Source organism: Engystomops pustulosus, chromosome 7 (assembly GCF_040894005.1).
Source record: "Engystomops pustulosus chromosome 7, aEngPut4.maternal, whole genome shotgun sequence".
In the NCBI taxonomy this organism is placed as follows: Eukaryota; Metazoa; Chordata; class Amphibia; order Anura; family Leptodactylidae; genus Engystomops; species Engystomops pustulosus.
Window position 1 is genome coordinate 166,518,498 of NC_092417.1, and position 19,266 is coordinate 166,537,763.

A 19,266-nucleotide genomic window follows, 5' to 3' on the forward strand; every position below is an offset into this window, starting at 1 on the left:
ATAAACTTTGGAGTAGATTCCAACCAGTGCACTAAGAGTTACCGGCTGGTGCACTTACCCGACAGAAGATCCGGATCCTTAGTCACCTGAACTGCATAGTAGGCAGGAAAGATCCCACGCTCCCCGGTTCTCATGTTATAAGCCTCATACCAGTAATCTTCAGCTTTGACCTCTACTAGAAGCGGGTCCTCTGCCTCCAGCTCCAGCTCCCCAGGGTGACGAGGCATAAATCTGCCATGAAAGGTACAAATAAAGGGATAACAAGATGCAATTATAGTAAGATTTGGGGATAGTTCATTAGCAAATATGTTGCTAAAACCACTCCAAAAATATATTAGGTAATTGCTTATATAACAATTCCCATTATTGACCCCAGAGTGAGACTGCGTTCACACATTGGTCCACATTTAGGGCTCTTTCCCATTGGCTTTGAGTTCCACGTCCGTAGTTCGGTGATTTCCTATGATGCCTCACAAAGCCATTGATTTCTATGGGTGTTTTGTATTTTTACTGATCTGTAAAAAAATTATGAAACGTCCTATTTTTTTTCTTCACGGAAGCGGATCATTGAACGCAATAGAAGCCTATGGGTGTGCAAAAAAACCGGATAAAATATCCTTTTTTTTCATTGATGAGGTTGAAAAACCAGGTGTTCAGGTGTTTTCAAAGCAATGTTGAAACTTAATTTTTTTATTTTGTGGACACTGAGATAAAACGGAAGAAAAATGGAGACAAAACGCAACGGATGCGCAACTGAAGCTGAGCACCAACGCCAATGTGAATACTCCGGAATAATGAAGACTGGCGCACGGTCTTGCAATGGACGTGCTGCGTCAATACCAATGTGAAAGAGTCCATAAGATGTAAACGCAATAATGTGTGTACGCTGCTTCAGTATTGGGATGGGGTCCCGACAAGTACAGTATGAATATGATCATTGGGATCCTGGACCCTTTGACACCCAATTGGACCAGTCAGACCCTGGGCCCTGTTCACACTCTACCATTAATATTTGCAGATGGGGTTAAAAAAAACATATTGATGAAGTCACCTGAATACAGCTCGATGCGTCTGTTCCCGCTCTTCCCCATTTATCAGGCACGAAAACAAGCCGAAGGAATCTGCACCCAAAAAGATTACAAACTGAGGGCCCCTACAAACATTAGACCTTTAAACCTTCTTACCCCCATATCCCAAACGTATAAACACGGACCGCACAAGCATAGTAACATATGACATGCACAGTCCACAGCAAGCAACACAGCCACAGATATTGTAATAAGGCGGTACCCTGATTAGATATTATAATACAACTAATTAATATAATGTTAGATCTCGCATTCTTAAAATACATGTTTCCTTTTTGGAGAATAAAGCCTGACACCAGTGCCGGATTGGGTTATCTATGGCCCACCAGATAAAAGAGTTGGTGGGCCTATCTTTCATCATCCGCAAGGAAATAGACCCTACTAGCCTCCAAATTAGGATGTCTACTGCTGTATCTATGTAGTCCAGTACTAGTTAGAGCCTGGGCCCACCGGAGGATCCTCTGGTACTCTGGTGGGCCAGTCCGACACTGCCTGACACACACTTCAGTAAGATGTCTCTTTTGATGATCCCATTCATTCACATCTTTTGTCAAATGGTTGTTACCATTTGCCAAGTGAAATGGGTGTGTCCTTGCATAGTATCAGAGTAGTGACACACTCCTAGTTGTCAATCTATTCATAATCAGGGCCGGCTCCATGTTTCAGAGCCTCAGTGGGCCCCTTTGCAATGAACTCAGGTGGCGGAATTCAAAATTCAGAAGCTAAAATAACGTCCTATTCTCTAAAATTTTTCCTAGTGTATCATCCCTTCATGGGTTATTTTATATTAACCCCCCACATGGGCTGCTGGGGACTGAGATTGAGCCATGTGGGCCCCTTAAGCAGTTCTGGGCCCTGGCAATTCCCCAGGTATGCCGGGTGCTGGCGCCAGCCCTGTTCATATTATTTTTAGTTAGGGGTAAACCTAAATTTTTAGCTTAGAGGGTTATGCTTTAAAATCCAAAGCAAGGTAGGTACCATTTATTTTTTTTGAACTTGTAACTGTTATATACATAGTGGGGCATATCTATCAAAGTACTGTCCATGGCGATCAGAGGCTCCAGCAAAAACACGTTTTTCTTTCGACCAAATTTGTGCGACAATTTGTTCACATTAGAGACTTAACATCATGTGGCTTAAATAAAGACATGTAAGGTGTATTTTTAAAATAAATAGAGAAGGCGAAACCTTCTATATTTGCTTAAATTTGGCGCAGAGGAACCTCATATGGTCATCATTGGTTGGCACTTTAATACAAGTGCCCTTATATCCGCACATACTACAACACCACACACATATAAAATAGGTTAGTAGATTAGAACGATGTAGCTCACTCGTAAACTCACTCGTACATCGAGACCGTCCATTCATGAAAACGTTGAGGAACTTTTTGGAGTAAGAGACATCAGCGTCTGGAGAAGAGGTGTCCGATAAGCACATAGACCTACGGACTCTGCTTCCATCCTTGCTGGCTGCCCCCACCTGATCCTCCTCTTCCTCTTCATACTCCTCACCGATGGCGGACTCATACGGTGAGGACACACAGTTGTCATACACGGTGCCGCTGTCGCTGTCGTCGCTGTACCCTGCGTAACATTGCCGCAGACTGACCAGCTGTAGTTGCACGTTATCGTCAACCACTAACGTGTATTTCACAGAGTCATAAGATAAGCCACTGGTGTCCGAGCTGACTGATGACCTCTGAAGTCCACGAGGAGCACCGAGCCTTCCTGAACACCCAAGATACCCCACCCCGTCTTCCCCTTCCTCTTCCTCCTCGCTGATTGACAACTGCTGTCTGCCCCCGTTGTTGGGACGGACATTAACGTCTGCGTCTGAGCTGACTGACATGCGGCAGGGTCCGGCCTGTGATACAAATGGTCTTTCTGGTTCAGGAGGGTCCGAACATCTCTGAACAGGAGTCAGGAATATCTCTTCTGTAGGTTCCAGTCTTACATCTGTCTGGTAGCGGATACGATCTCTATGAGGGTCCAAGCGTGACCTGGTAGAAGACCGTCCAGAGGGATCGTTGGCACTCTGGGTGGTGTTGTGACGTCTGCAGGGTGTATCGGTGGAGGTCCCACGGTCCTGAGTCACAGCTGGTGGGTTCCCTTCATCGCTGAGACATATGTGTTCAGTGGATGGGGTTGTCTCTCCTGTAGAACAATAAAATATATATGTATATATCCAGTAGGAATTTCATGAGAAAGAACTTCAGATCTTCAAGAATATAACAAGAGACAATATGAGACCCCCCCAGTTTGTTGGGTCTTGGGTTTACCATATTCATAGGTAAGGTGGGATCACTACTAATTTGTTATTGCACCATTTACTTTGGTTGGTAATGTTATTGGGATTTTGATTATGGCTGACACTTTTATTTGGGGCTCTGGTCGCTGGCACCATTTGGGGTGCTATCTGTGCCTGGTGTTGTTATTGGTGCACTAACTGTGTGGCAGAAACTTATATTGGGGCGCTAAATGTGACAGACATTGATATGTACTGTATGTATTATGGGGGAGCTGAATGTGGACTCTATGTCAGACACTGTTACTGGGGTGAAGGCTTAGGTAGACAATGTATACTGGTTGTATTAGGGGGGAGGTGAATGTATGAAACCCATACCCTAAAGAAGGATGCTCACAAAATTATAGTAATCCCTTGAATTACCTCACGTATAGTTTAGGCAGGAAAAACTTTCCCGCCTAAACTTGTTGCCACCCTGGTATAGTTCTGCCAGAGTGGCATCAGGTTTTGATTGGCTACAGCCCTTAGCCAATTGTCACCTGTCACCAGGGGGATATCTGCTCTAGCCCTGAGTGACAGTGAGTCATTGGCTAGTATATGTTGTCACATGGCCAGGATTTCTAAATAAATATGCTTGATTCCTAAGTGTATCTGACATTTTTCCTCACGAAATCCAGATCATCTGGACCAGTTCTGCCATCCCAGTATTTAGAGATTTCATTTATATATGTGTCATGGTTGTGTTTATGTACTTGGTTAAAATCGATTTTATTAAAGTGAATTTATTAGTTTTTTTAAAAAAAATTAATTGTAAGTTTATTATATTTTCAGAGTTATGGTGAATCTTCTTAATGGTTTGGCCAACACTGGGCGTAAGTATATAGGTGCGGACTGTGGGTGTGGGGCCCCATGTCACGCTGGTTTGGTCTATGGTATGTCATTTGATCGTCCGAATCCTAATCAATCCCAATCTCAACTCCTATAAAAATTCCAAAAATATAACCTGCAGACTCTTGCTCACTTACCTGTCTTCAGCGGGGAGGAGGAGCGGGACACTCTCTCTTGCCAGCTGTATTTTTTTGCCAGGGAGTTGTTATTTAAAGTGTCCTATAAAAAATAACGTACAATGAGATTTTTATCAAATATTCCTAAAAACCGAGACCTCACATGGAGTGTTAGGAGATTGGCTCATTCATATTTCAATTACCGTATAGAAGGCCCTCAGCGTGGTGCCCTCTATTTAAAGGGGTCAAAGCACCTAAAGTCTATTGCTTGTTTACCCCACTGTTAAACACTGTCTATTATTCTCTGTTATCAGCCATTTCAGGGCAGAATGTAATAAATAGACATTTATATACATATGAATGACCGGTAATGAGATCTGCGCCCATCAGTGATTCACTCTATAGACGTCAGACTGTAAGATGTGACATTTCCTTCCGAAATTGAGAAGATGATGCAAAAATAATCCGCCTCCAGGCACAGGTCATGGCTATGGCGTTTTCTGTCTATATGGCCAGTGGTGTGAGTGGGTGCGAGGAGGGGGACGGTGTCAGGCAGTGGGATCTCGGATGACTCAACGCAGCCCTGAGCCGCAACATTCCCAGTTACTGTAACCATGGCAACAAAAGCTAATGGGGGCCGAGAAAGAAAACAGAGAGTGACAGCGAGAAATCGAGGCAAAGGCGATAGACGAGGGAACTGACTCTAAGTCATAGGCCGGCATAATGGAGGGGGGTTAGCCATTTGCCTGCACTCATCCCATTAGCAGCGCCTAAAAGGATTACACGTTTACTATTAGCCCAGATTACTCGTCTAGGAAGACAATGGCGCTGTCACGGGATATGTCACATGAGGGCCCCATCCAGAGAGACAACACCCGGACATCCATGACATAGCCTTAGGTTCAATGGTCCATTCAATGCCCATAAAATTAACTGACCCAAGTAACGATACAATACAGTGCCCAGATTATATACTGGATAGTCAAATAAACCTCTAGGCCAGTGATGGCTAACCTATGGCACTGGTGCCAGAGGTGGCACTCAGAGCCCTTTCTGTGGGCACTCAGGCAATCACCAGAGATGACTCCAGGTATCTTCCTGCAATCCCAGACAGTCCAGGACTTGCTGTGAAGAGGTATTTTAAAGTGACAGCTCTACCTGGGACTATTTTCTGCTTTATTGGTGTCTTCAGGGTGCTGATATCAATAAACACTGTGACATAGAAGGGAGTATAAATCACAAATTAAATTTCTGTGTTGGCACTTTGCGATAAATAAGCGGGTCTTGGTTGTAGTTTGGGCACTCGGTCTCTAAAAGGTTTGCCATCACTGCTCTAGGCACTACACCTGGATCCGGCTTTGGACAAAATTTGGCCACTGTATGATAGCATCCCCTAACTGAGGGTTGTGTGGCATAATGAACCAGGAAGAACAGTATGAGCAGTTCTATACTATGCTAACAGTTCTGAACTAAGGAGAACAAATTAGAAGGGTAGAGGGTCTTTTAGACGACAGCACCCAGAACATAATATCTGTGTAATGTGGTTTATCGATTCAGGGATATAGGACACAAAACGCTACATATAATATATCCTTGAGAAGAAATACATAATTGATAGGCCTGGATTGTGTTACATATCTGTATCACATTCATGCTTGTAGTCGTTTATAAATCAGTGTTCCTTGCTCTCTATGCCCTTCAGTAGGGTCCGAAAAAATGTGTATTTTATAATAATTACTAAATTCAGCTCAATATACAAGAATCATGGTCAAACCGAGCCAAGATTTACTAGGGATCTGTTCTGTATCACTCATTTCTGCTGGATTTTAGTGTATACCTTGGGATGGGATACCGAGGCCTAGAACCTAGGGTACTTGGAATTAACTGATACTGGGGGCCCAATCTCCAGGAAGAGGAACTAAGTAGCCTCCAAATTATGCTGTCTTTGACCTCTAGGAACCACTACTGGGTAAGAGTCCAACTTTGATTGTGTAGAAGACCAAGAACTTTCTAGACACCCATGTCAAAGTTTTGAAGAGTTGAGCTGATCCTTAGGCACGGTTATTGACTATTTTATTGTTACGACATTGTGTACTAAGTATTTGGACCTGTTTTTAGACAATAGACTCTACGTCGTCTACTTTTAGGGGTGGCCTGGCCCAACAGATTCTGACATAGGAGGTGAAACCAATATGGACCTACTTATAGGGTTGTTACAGAGGGTATCAATGATACGTCCTATGTGTTAAGGACACGACGTGATCTGTAGAGAAGGAAGATGGGACCCTGGTGGACCCAAGCAAACCCAGTCCAATTCTGCCCACCTCAGACGACCCATAAACATCAGTATATGTGCCAAATGATGTAGCATACCTGTGTGCGTGGTGCCTGCGGGAACAGGTTGAGAGTTGTAGGCCTCTTAGGTCTGTAGGTGTCCATAGTTGAAGGAAGGATCGGCCTGGGATCCACAGGAGGCAAAATCTCTTCTTCAGGGATTTGTCCGGCATCGATCAGGTCCAGCTGAAGCATCTCTGCCTGGATCCGACTGGCAGCTCCCCCCCCTCCTGGGGCAGGACCAGGCTCAGCACGCAGGCGGCTCTGGGGGATCAGGAGACAGAGTCATGGGACCAGGGGGTGGGAGAGGGACAGAGTGACATCATCTGCTGGGAGGGTGATGGGGGGTGAATAACATGACTGCCTAGGGGGGGACAGAGAGGGACAATGTTAAAATGTCCCCAAGTGTCACTACAGGAGCTGAAAAACAAAGAACGGAACAGAAGAGACCAAAGCAGAAGCTGATAATCAACTGGTGGAGGGTTGTCACAGTGTATCAGCCGCATCACTGACACTGGCAGGGGCGTCACAGGACGGGCACTTGGAGAGAATAATAATTAGCCGTTCACAAAAGAGAGAGGAGCAGATGGATGATGCGGGAGAATGACAAGTACATGACAAACGCCATGACCCGAGATCCTCACTGAGGCTGCAAGTCACAAATACAACATACATGTATATAGAAACATGGAGACCAATGGTATAACCTGATATTTTTTATAATAATGCTACACAGTAACAAAATAATTCTAAGCAGATACCGTACATTTTTAATAATAATCATATTCAGCTAGTTTATCTGATACAGGGAAAGTTGGGTGGTAACTTATTAGGCAATAATGTGTCATCCAGCTTTCCCAGAGCTAAATTATTCTAAAGTCATCCATCAAAAATAGAATGAATGGAGTGACAACCGCTCGAGCTGATGCTTTGTACAATTGGGGGAACGGGACCCCTCTGTTCTCATGATCGATGGGGAGCCCAGGGGTTGATCCCTTTTAATAATAATCAGCAGTTTTATCTGGCACCAGGAAAGTTGGGTGGTAACTTATTGGGTAATCAGGGTTCTCATCCAGCTTTCCCAGATTCTGGTTGGGGCTACACCGTGACTTTGGTTGTGATCACCAATCATTAGGGGTAGGAGAATGTGGGTCCCTTTAGGGCAGCTGTCACGTAGGGAAGATACATGTGAAAAAAAATTGTTGGTACCCACAATGGTCACAGAAATAACTTGAATCTGACAAAAGTAAAAATAACATTTTTATGAAAATGAACAAAATTGCAGAATTCTGTGGGGCATTGGGTATAGTGCAGAGTATAGTGCAGAGTGCGCCACAAATGTGTCTCGGACACTTTTTAAATGCACGTACAAGCAGATTGCACATGAAAGAATATGCAAAAATGGCGCAGTTCTGTAGGATCCGTTTTTATGTGTTTATGCGTTTTCCAGCTTTAACGCAAGCGTGAACATTTAGCGTTTTGTAAACGCAAGTGTTAAGAGCTGTTTAATTAGGCAAATCTCTCTTCAGCTGTCACAATGCGTTTTTAAACACATGCGTTAAACGCAACGTATGAATGCGTCCATCATTTCTGTCCAGATCTGTTTTTATTTTTTAATTTTTTTTTTTTTCGTTCTGTTGAAGCATGATTGAAAAGCAAGGTCTGCCTTTCATTTGTTAATTTTCATAGAAATTTTGGTTATTTTCACTTTTGTCAGATTGAAGTTATTTCTGTTACCATCGTGAGGTTTCTGACATTGAACGAGGGCCACCACCAATTTTGTCCACATGTGTAGATATTCAACACAAAGGTCCAGTACTTTATGGACAATACATATATTTGACAAACATACGGTGCATCTGGTGCCAAAAGCCGCCCCTCAGCCGTGGCAGTGTGCATGTTCAACCTAATGGGGCTCATTTACTAACGCGGTTGCTGGAGTTCACCAAAAGTGCATTGTCCGTGCATTATCCTGCATGTGACGCTTCCCCGCTCAGGTCCGCCAGAGTTCACCTTCTTCTTCCTGGTGCATGTAAGTGCATGGCTTGCGGCACAATTTGAAAGTTAAATCCTGCGCTCAGTCCGAATCAGTTGGATCGTCCGACAGCCCGTGCCCGATTTCTTTCGCGTGGAAGCAGCACAGCTCTGCCAAAATCGATAGCATGCGACATAATCCCAGCGCAGGCACCTGTTAAATACCTGTCCAAACTGCGCAATCCCTGAAAACGGCGAACCATCCGACCAAAGTGCAATCCGCGACCCTTAGTAAATGAGCCCCAATGTTCTATGCAATAAATGGAACAGAACCCACTTGGCAGGAGATAACTTCACCATTTTCAGTACATCTGTTTGCTGTCACTGAATGGAAACTACCACCCTGTACACATTCAGAGACAGGGGACCTCTTTATATCACTAGTCATGAATTAAGAAGCGGATACAAAAGTATCCATTCTAGACAATGTGCTGTGACCTTGAGTTCTGCTACAATGTATCAGTTGTAGACATCTCACTGGAGAAGTGCTCGAGGGAGTGTACATCTCACCTAGGTTGCTACGTAGTGTGAGATGGTAAGTCCAGGATTGATCTGTTGCTCAGCAGTATTATGCTGCTGAGTTGTTGTTTAATCTTGCCGGGCCTGGATTTACATGGAGTGGCAGGTAGGTTTGGTAGTGGGACTTGCCACTCCCTCCCCTCGATCCAGTTCGGGTTTTGGATCAGGTGAGCTCTGCTCCTAATCAGCCTGTGAAGGTAAAAGTTTTCCAAAGCTTTCAGGTCTGGGCTATCAGCCAGGAAACAGCCTATGTGGGTTTGGAGGAGCCCTGCATCTTCCTGTCTATGCGGTCGCTGTATTTACGAGTGTTAGATAGGTGAGACAACCTGTTAGTAAGCGCCCAGACGGGTAGGTCTTTTGTTTGAACTTTTAAAAGCACGGTGTTGCTGTATTTATGTTTGCTGGACTGTTTATGCTAAAAATAAACGCCAAGTTGATCTTTTATACATCTACGTCTGCTGTGAACTGTGTCCTAACACACCATCCCCCGGGAAGATCCCTACAATTGGTGCTGCGGAGCGGGCAAAAACGGTTGCTAGGGGCAACGGTGTGTATCAACTTGGCTACAGCTGCTTATGTCCTGGGTGAAGACTGCTACTTCACTCCAAAAACAGACAAGCGCCATGGAGGAGATGTGGAAGCAGTTTATGCAAGTGAATTTGCAACAGCAGCAGGCTCAGACAGCGGCTAACCTGCGCCATGAACAAGCAATGGCTCAACAACAGAAACTCATCGAGCTCCTGATAGCTAAGCAAGAGGCGTCTGCAGAGGCTAATCCACAGCCAGCGGTGGCAGCCGCTCCAGAGACTTTTTATGTGAGACGGGCTGTGCAGCGAGCGCTGCAAAAGATGACTGCTGAGGACGATGTTGAGGCCTACCTAACTGTCTTTGAGCGTGTGGCTGAGCGAGAGAAGCTACCAGCTGCTGAGTGGGCAGAGGTCATTGCGCCCTATTTAACAGGTGAACCTCAAAAGGCCTACTATGACCTCAGTGAGCAGGAGATCAAGGACTATACTCGGCTAAAAGCAGAGATACTTGCCCGACTAGGAGTTACCGCTGCTGTCCGTGCCCGGAGGGTACGCAACTGGAACTACAGTCTGGACAAATCTGCGAGGTCCCAGATGTATGACCTGATCCATTTGGCAAGAAAGTGGTTGGAGCCAGACACCTCTACTCCTGCACAGATCCTAGAGAGGGTCGTGATGGATCGCTACCTCCGAGCACTGCCTGCTGACCTGCAACGCTGGGTGGGACAAGGTGATCCTAAGAATGCAGACGAACTTGTCAACCTTGTGGAGAGGTTCCAAGCGACTGAGGACTACCTCCGTGATGTTCCTGCAGCTTCTTCACCTCCCCGGAGTGCCAGGTCTGTGCCGTCACCTGGTAAGAGACTTCCATCGATTGGGGGAGTGTGGAGGGGTGCTGATCGAGGGAAAAGGGCTCAAGAGGTATCTCAGGGGCAAAAGACTGGCGATGGTCCCGGGTGGCCAAGTGGCCCTAAAAAGGACTCCCTGCCAGGGAGACCAGGCCCTATCAAGTGCTGGAGATGCCATGAGGTGGGACACGTGTCTGCCCATTGCCCCCTTACCTCTGAGCCAATGGAGTGTGACGCTAGCCGGCGTCAGTCGCTGTTTGCGGAACCATCTTGTGTTGCAGTTCCTGGACTAGAGACTGAACCGCAAGTCTGCAACATTACCATTAATGACTTCCCTGTTAAGGCGTTGCTGGACTCAGGAAGCCTTGTAACCTTGGTGCATGCCAGCCTGGTGGCTGGGGACTTTGGGTCAAAAAAACACATGAGTGTGGTTTGCATACATGGTGATACAAAAGTTTACCCTATAGTGCTGGCTAAAGTCGGGACTGAACTAGGCTCCGTACAGTATGAAGTGGGTGTGGTTAAAAACCTCATGCATAATGTAATATTGGGACGAGATTTTCCGTTGTTCTGGGCTTTATGGGGAAAAAGAAAAACCCCCGAAAGGAGTGAGAATACCCCTAAGGTTGTTGCATTACCCACTGTAAATGATAAAACTGTGCAGGATGAAAGTGATGCTTTTCCTTTACAGGTCCTGGCTGGAGAGGAGGAGGAAGCTCCTCCCACTGAGCAAAATATACCAGACTTAGAGGTGTCTAGGGTTAATTTTGGGACTGCACAGTTGCAGGATCCCACTCTTAAAAATGCGAGAGAGCAGGTTACTGTTTTGAATGGGGTACCTCAGGAACCAGATGCTGAGAATAAATTTCCACATTTTTCCGTGACTAATGATTTCTTCTATAGAGTCACTAAAATTAATGATGAAATTGTGGAACAGCTTCTGGTCCCTAAGCCGTACCGGCGTCAGGTGCTTGACATGGCACATAACCATGTTCTTGGGGGACACTTGGGGACTGAAAAAACGCGGGAGAGAGTCCTCCAGAGGTTTTATTGGCCTGCAATTTATGATGACATTAAAAAATACTGCGAGTCATGCCCCACATGTCAGCTTAGCGCCCCAGTGTCACATTTTCGTAGTCCTTTGGTGTCGCTCCCCATTATAGAGGTGCCTTTTGAGCGTATTGCCATGGATTTAGTGGGTCCCATTGTAAAATCGGCTAGAGGACACCAGTACATTTTGGTTGTCTTAGACTATGCGACCCGCTATCCTGAGGCTGTGCCCTTAAGAAACACTGCATCTAAAACAATTGCCCGGGAGCTGTTTTATATGTTCTCTAGGACTGGGATCCCCAAAGAAATCCTAACTGACCAAGGTACGCCCTTTATGTCTAAGGTGATGAAGGAGCTATGTAAGCTATTTAAAATCACACCTATACGCACCTCTGTATATCACCCCCAGACAGACGGATTGGTGGAGAGGTTTAATAAAACCCTCAAACATATGTTGAAGAAAGTGGTAGAAAAAGATGGTCGTGATTGGGATCACTTGTTACCTTACCTGATGTTTGCTGTGAGGGAAGTTCCCCAAGCGTCCACAGGGTTCTCTCCCTTTGAGTTGGTCTATGGTCGTCACCCTAGGGGTCTATTAGATATTGCAAAGGAGACATGGGAGAGTGAGTCCACCCCATACAAAAGTGTTATCGAGCATGTAGCACAAATGCAGGACCGTATAGCTACTGTAATGCCCCTAGTAAGGGAACACCTCCAGAGGGCGCAAGAGAGCCAAAGTAGAATTTACAACCGTTCTGCGAGAATCAGGACATTTAACCCAGGTGACAGGGTTCTCATACTAGTTCCCACTATAGAGAGTAAATTCCTAGCGAAGTGGCAAGGTCCCTATGAAATTGTTGAAAAGGTCAGTGAGGTAAACTATAAGGTGCACCAACCAGGTAGAAGGAAGCCTTTCCAAGTTTATCACATAAACTTGATCAAATCCTGGAAAGACAGGGAATCCTTGGTGGCAACAAATCCTGGTAATAATTTGTCGCAACCAATCCCTTCGGTCAAGGTTGGTGATACCCTATCAGGGTCACAGAAACAGGAGGCTAAGGAGTTTTTGCAGAAAAACAAAGACAAGTTTTCTGACCTTCCAGGGCGTACACACCTCATCCGTCATCACATTGAAACTGGGCCTAGAAGCAGAGTAAACCTCAAGCCCTATAGGATACCAGAAGCACGCAGAGAGGCAGTGTCTGCTGAGGTGAAACGTATGCTTGACCTAGGAGTGATTGAAGTTTCACAGAGTGAATGGTCCAGTCCGATTGTGCTAATCCCAAAGCCCAATGGAACTTGGAGGTTCTGTAACGATTTCAGAAGGTTGAATGAGATCTCCAAGTTCGATGCTTATCCTATGCCCAGGGTAGATGAGCTGATTGAAAAGATGGGTAATGCCAGGTACATAACCACCCTCGATCTCACAAAGGGCTACTGGCAGATTCCTCTTACTGATGAGGCTAAAGAGAAAACTGCATTCTCCACCCCTGAGGGGTTGTTCCAGTATGTAGTGATGCCATTCGGGTTACATGGAGCACCTGCGACTTTTCAGAGGTTGATGGACTTGATTCTGCGACCACATCGTGATTATTCAGCTGCCTACCTCGATGATGTGGTCATTTTTAGTCCCGATTGGGAAAGTCACCTCTGTAAGGTACAGGTTGTGTTGAATGCCATAAGTGATGCAGGGTTGACCATAAATGCCGAGAAGTGTGCACTAGCCCTAGAAGAGGCCAAGTACCTGGGTTACATTATTGGGAGGGGTTTGATTAAGCCACAGTTAAATAAAATTGAGGCAATACAGAATTGGCCTAGACCCCTGTCAAAGAAACAGGTCAGAGCTTTCCTGGGTATTACGGGCTATTACCGTAGGTTTGTGCCGAACTTTGCCTCAATTGCAGCCCCGCTAACTGACTTGACAAAGGGCGGAAAGTCAGCAATGGTGACGTGGACTCCAGAGGCCGAGAAGGCTTTCCAAAGCCTTAAGTCTTCTCTGTGCCAACAACCTGTGCTAGTTACCCCCGATTTCAGGCGAGAATTTCTGGTCCAGACAGATGCCTCTAACACAGGGTTAGGTGCAGTTCTCTCACAGGTGGTGAATGGTGAAGAGCATCCGGTGATGTACTTGAGTAGGAAGTTAACCCCGGCCGAGAAGAATTATGCTATTGTGGAGCGTGAATGTCTGGCAGTGAAGTGGGCCCTAGACTCCCTGAAGTATTACTTGCTAGGCAGGAAATTCAAGTTAGTGACAGACCATGCCCCCCTAACATGGATGAAACTAAACAAGGAGAAAAATGCAAGGGTGACTAGATGGTTTCTGTCCCTACAAAATTTCAATTTCACTGTGGAACACAGACCAGGGAAATTACAGGCGAATGCTGATGCACTGTCAAGGGTACATTGTTTGTGGGGACAAAATGCTCAGCCCTCCGGTCTGAAAAAGAGGGGGGGGATATGTAGACATCTCACTGGAGAAGTGCTCGAGGGAGTGTACATCTCACCTAGGTTGCTACGTAGTGTGAGATGGTAAGTCCAGGATTGATCTGTTGCTCAGCAGTATTATGCTGCTGAGTTGTTGTTTAATCTTGCCGGGCCTGGATTTACATGGAGTGGCAGGTAGGTTTGGTAGTGGGACTTGCCACTCCCTCCCCTCGATCCAGTTCGGGTTTTGGATCAGGTGAGCTCTGCTCCTAATCAGCCTGTGAAGGTAAAAGTTTTCCAAAGCTTTCAGGTCTGGGCTATCAGCCAGGAAACAGCCTATGTGGGTTTGGAGGAGCCCTGCATCTTCCTGTCTATGCGGCCGCTGTATTTACGAGTGTTAGATAGGTGAGACAACCTGTTAGTAAGCGCCCAGACGGGTAGGTCTTTTGTTTGAACTTTTAAAAGCACGGTGTTGCTGTATTTATGTTTGCTGGACTGTTTATGCTAAAAATAAACGCCAAGTTGATCTTTTATACATCTACGTCTGCTGTGAACTGTGTCCTAACACACCATCCCCCGGGAAGATCCCTACAATGTCCACATTCTGATTTCAAAAATAGAGAGGAATGGAAACACAGTATAATAAGAAAGTTGTAGAACTTTTCATTTCGAGGCTGGAACACATGGAATTGTAAAGATACAGGATATTTAGTAATACTAAGTTCTTGGTGATGGTCGGACAACAGAGGCTAATAATGGCATCACCATCTGTGCCAATAGCCTCGTCCTGGCTGAGCTGACGTCTGCTGGCAGGGACACACGAGAGCTGCAGAAAATCCTGTGACATCTGCCGGGCTCCCCGCAGCACCATATGGAGGGCATAAGTAATGAAGTTTGGGGAAGTTTGGGGAATATTAACAACCCCCTATGCCAGAGATAGCAAAGCCTCTCCCCGGACGTAGGAACCTCATCTAGGAAATAGGATTTTCAACAGTCATACAGTACTGCAGGTAGTGCTGAGTATTGCCCTAGAGACATGTGTAATAAGACCCTTGTGTATGTTGTTAGTAGCAGCAGGACTGTGATATATGGATATGTATTCTAGGATTGTGCAGGAAGGATGTTCTCATACTACTGTGCTCTTTTCTCTCTGCAGACAGTGTTAGGTGTTGTCCCTAGAGAGATGAGTACCTTTATGTTTGTTGTTAGTAGCAGCAGGACTGTGATATATGGATATGTATTCTAGGATTGTGCGGGAAGGATGTTCTCACTTTACTGTGCTCCTTGCTCTCTGCAGACAGTTTTAGGTGTTGTTCCTAGAGAGATGAGTACTTTTCTCTTTGTTGTTAGTAGCAGCAGGACTGTGGTATATGGATTTATATTCAAGGATTATGCTAGAGATGCGTCCCAACACTGTTGTTCTCTTATTTCTCTGCTACAGTGTTATTGTTCCTGGAGAGATGTGCAATAACACATGTTGTGTATGTTGTTAGTAGCAGCAGCAGGACTGTGAAATATGGATTTATATTCCAGAATTGAAGCCTTTAACAGTGCACTAGGGTCATGTCCTCACACTGCTGTGTACTGTGCTCTGTACAGTTTTAGGTATAAGTCCTTGAGAGATGAGTAATCATATCTGTTGTGTATGTTGATAGTAGCAGCAGGACTCTGAAATATGGATTTATGTTCCAGGATTAAAGTTTCTCCCAGTGCACTAGGGTCATGTCCTCACACTTTTGTGCGCTGTGCTCTCTGCAGACACTGTTAGATATAGGTCCTGGAGATCTGTGTAATCATACATGTTATGTATGTTGGTAGTAGCAGTAGGACTGTGAAATATCCATTTATATTCCAGGATTGTAGCTTCACCATACCTCTAAGTAAAAGCTCTAGCAAGTTTCTGGTTGAATACTAGAGTGGGCAGAGAGATGGAGCTGGGGAGCAGTTCATTTCAAAGAACCAAGTACAAAGCAGTGTGAGGCCATGCCCCCATTACAATTTGAGAAGCTACACTCCCAAAAATATTAGCATTTAACTATCTGCCAACAATATGAATAAAAGGAATTATGGGAAGACTATTAGATTGGGATTGAGGGTCCAGTTCCCCGTTTCGGTCCAGTAGACTACTGGCTATGGGACACATCATCTTCCTACTAGTGTAACAATTGTACATGCGTATATCCCATATATCCCGTATATGTATAGTACGGTAGGTCAGTCACTCACCTTGCAGTGCCGGCTGTCATTACAGTGCAAACTGATTCCACATTCATCTGTGATCTCTGTGATCTCTGATAGATCTTCATCCTCAAACTCCTCCAGGGTGATATCATGTGTGAGCCTGGAGGGAGAGAGGAGCCATTATCACCATGTACTCAACGTCATCATATACAATGGGGCTTATTTACTAAGGGTCCGCGGAGCACATTTTCGTCCAGTTTCCCAACAATTTCCAAGTTGCGCCGCATTTAACATGGGTTTTTGGCGCACGCGATTGGATTTTGGCACATCGGCGCTGGCGCGACACACATACGGGGGACAGGCCGTCGGACAGATTCGGACAACGCGCGGGATTTAACATCGCAATTTGTGTTGCAAGACATGCACTCACATACACTGGGAAGAAGGAGGTGAACTCCGACGGACCTGAGCGGGGAAGTGACAGGTGCAGGATCTCGGGCGCACGATCGTGGTGAATCGCGACAGGACTGGGTAAGTAAATGTGCCCCAATGTTATCATACAGATACACACAATTTCATTATACAGACACACACGTTGGGGCACATTTACTTACCCGGTCCCTGCGCGATCCCCGATCCAGAATGTCCGCCGGAATACACATCTGCCGCGATTAAAGAAGATTGTGCGCCCGATATCCTGCATGTGTCGCTTCCCCGCTCAGGTCCGCCGGAGTTCACCATTTTTCTCCCGGTGCATGTAAGTGCATTGGATGCGACACAAATGTAAATTTTAAATCCCGCGCTTAGTCTGAATCCGTCGGATCGGCCCGCCCCCCCCACTGATTTCTGTCACATGAAAGACGGCGCCGATGCGCCAAAATCCGATCGCTTGCAACACAATCCCCCGCACGGTCCCTGAAAAGTCGGGAAACCCGACGAAAATGTGGCCACGGGACCCTTAGTAAATAAGACCCAATGTCATCCTACAGATACACATAATGGGGGACATTTATCCTACGCTGGCGCTCGTGCCACATGTAGTAACCCTCCTATTGCTGGAGGAGGAAGCTTTTATTGAAAGAGCTGATATTTTCTATTGACAAAGACTTTTATCTCACAATGCAGAATTGTTTTTCCATTTTTAGAATTAAGTTGGAAACAACGAGAGGATTAATAAATGCTAATGAAAATGCTGCACTTTGGCAGACTCACTCACAGGAGCCCATGAGACCGATGTAATGATTACTCTATGGAGCGGCTATAACTGGCCTCAACAAAATGGAGTCAAGGGATTTTTGGGACACAGTACATAAAGTTGTGACTACAAGACATCCTCTCATACCCAGAAACTGGCCAGCCTGGGCTCGGACCTAATAATAGGCCCCTAAGGTCCAGCAGAAAATAAACCCTTTAATCTCCCTTGATGTCTGGCAGTCTAAGTATCATAAATCCTCCCACTGCTCTTTGCACTGAGATTTATGATACATGACATGTTTCATCCACTGACAGCACATTATTATTTAATGAGAAAGGTAGAAGTAGGTTAGTATAGAAGTAGAAGTAGGTTTGTATATAGTCTAGTAAGGGAGACAGTAGAGAAACATGAAAGCTACAGGGGTTACATAATTCTCCTGGTAGATGTCTTTATGGATGAGTCTGCGGAGCGATACCAGGGATTTTACTCCATTCTCAGCGATGCAATCAGAGAGGACGTCGGCAAAGCACATCAGCTCTAAGTATGGTAGATACCTCTATAGTGGCAGCTTAGATACAGCAGCTCAACTCTATGTATGGTAGATACCTCTATAGTGGCAGCTTAGATACAGCAGCTCAACTCTATGTATGGTAGATAACTCTGCAAGTGCAGCTTAGATACAGCAGCTCCGCACTATCTACCATACTTAGAGCTGATCTGCTGTATCTAAGCTGCCATTATAGAAGTATCTACCATACTTGGTGCTTAGCAGCTGTATCTAAGCTGTCATGTAAGAAAATGTATAGTGTAGATCAGTGATGGCGAACCTATGACACGCGTGTCAGCACTGACACGCGTAGTCATTTTTGCTGACACGCGGCCGCCCAGCGCCCGCTGTCCGCCCCCCTCCCTGTGTAATGTGCTACCCCTATGTTAATGTACCGCCCCCGTCCTTGTGTTTCTGTCCCTGTGTAATGTGCTCCCCCTGTGTTAATGTCCCTGTGTAATGTGCTGCCCCTGTGGTAATGTCCCGCCCCCGTCCCTGTGTTTCTGCCCCCTGCTTACCTGTCCGGCGCCGCGTTGGTCCGCCCACCTTCTGCAACTCCTCCGGCTCCTCCAGGCTGCAATGCGCGCTGCTCGTCACGTGACTGAGGCGACCTGACGTCAGGTCACGTGAGTCACGTGATCCGAGGCGCGCGGTGCAACCTGGAGGAGCCGAGCCGCCTGCAGTAAAGCTACAGGGAAGAAGACATCACTGGGTAAGTATGTAAGTTTATTATTATATTATATTTAAAGGGAGGGTGCTAGGGGTAATTTAGTAGTAAAGGGAGGCCGCTAGGGGTATTTTAGTAGTAAAGGGAGGCCGCTAGGGGTATTTTAGTAGTAAAGGGAGGCCGCTAGGGGTATTTTAGTAGTAAAGGGAGGCCGCTAGGGGTATTTTGGTAGTAAAGGGAGGCCGCTAGGGGTATTTTGGTAGTAAAGGGAGGCCGCTAGGGGTATTTTGGTAGTAAAGGGAGGCCGCTAGGGGTATTTTGGTAGTAAAGGGAGGCCGCTAGGGGTATTTTGGTAGTAAAGGGAGGCCGCTAGGGGTATTTTGGTAGTAAAGGGAGGCCGCTGCTGGACATGTTATTAATAAGGGCAGGCCGCTGCTGGACATGTTATTACAAAATTAGGTTTTTCCTAAAGGTGACACAGCACCCGAGTTATGCTCGTTTATTTGGCGAATTTTGACACACCTAGCTCAAAAGGTTGCCCATCACTGGTGTAGATATACTTTCTCCAATGTCAATATATTTAGAAGGAGGCCATTGGGTG

General features: G+C 45.8%; 1 protein-coding gene across 5 annotated transcripts in view; it reads right to left on the reverse strand.

The window, feature by feature from the left end:
* MAPK8IP1 (mitogen-activated protein kinase 8 interacting protein 1) overlaps window positions 1–19,266 on the reverse strand; it is a 55,146-nt gene that overhangs the window by 7,721 nt on the left and 28,159 nt on the right. For 4 of the 5 annotated variants that reach the window (XM_072118823.1, XM_072118821.1, XM_072118825.1 and 1 more), the window contains exons 2-7: window positions 16,302–16,416; window positions 6,713–6,937; window positions 4,361–4,442; window positions 2,423–3,244; window positions 1,052–1,121; window positions 59–231 (exon numbers count right to left, since the gene is read on the reverse strand). In XM_072118823.1, the coding sequence (XP_071974924.1) occupies window positions 59–231; window positions 1,052–1,121; window positions 2,423–3,244; window positions 4,361–4,442; window positions 6,713–6,937; window positions 16,302–16,416 (1,487 nt within the window). The remainder of the gene's footprint in view (window positions 1–58; window positions 232–1,051; window positions 1,122–2,422; window positions 3,245–4,360; window positions 4,443–6,712; window positions 6,938–16,301; window positions 16,417–19,266) is intronic. The other variant, XM_072118822.1, reaches the window with a different exon arrangement.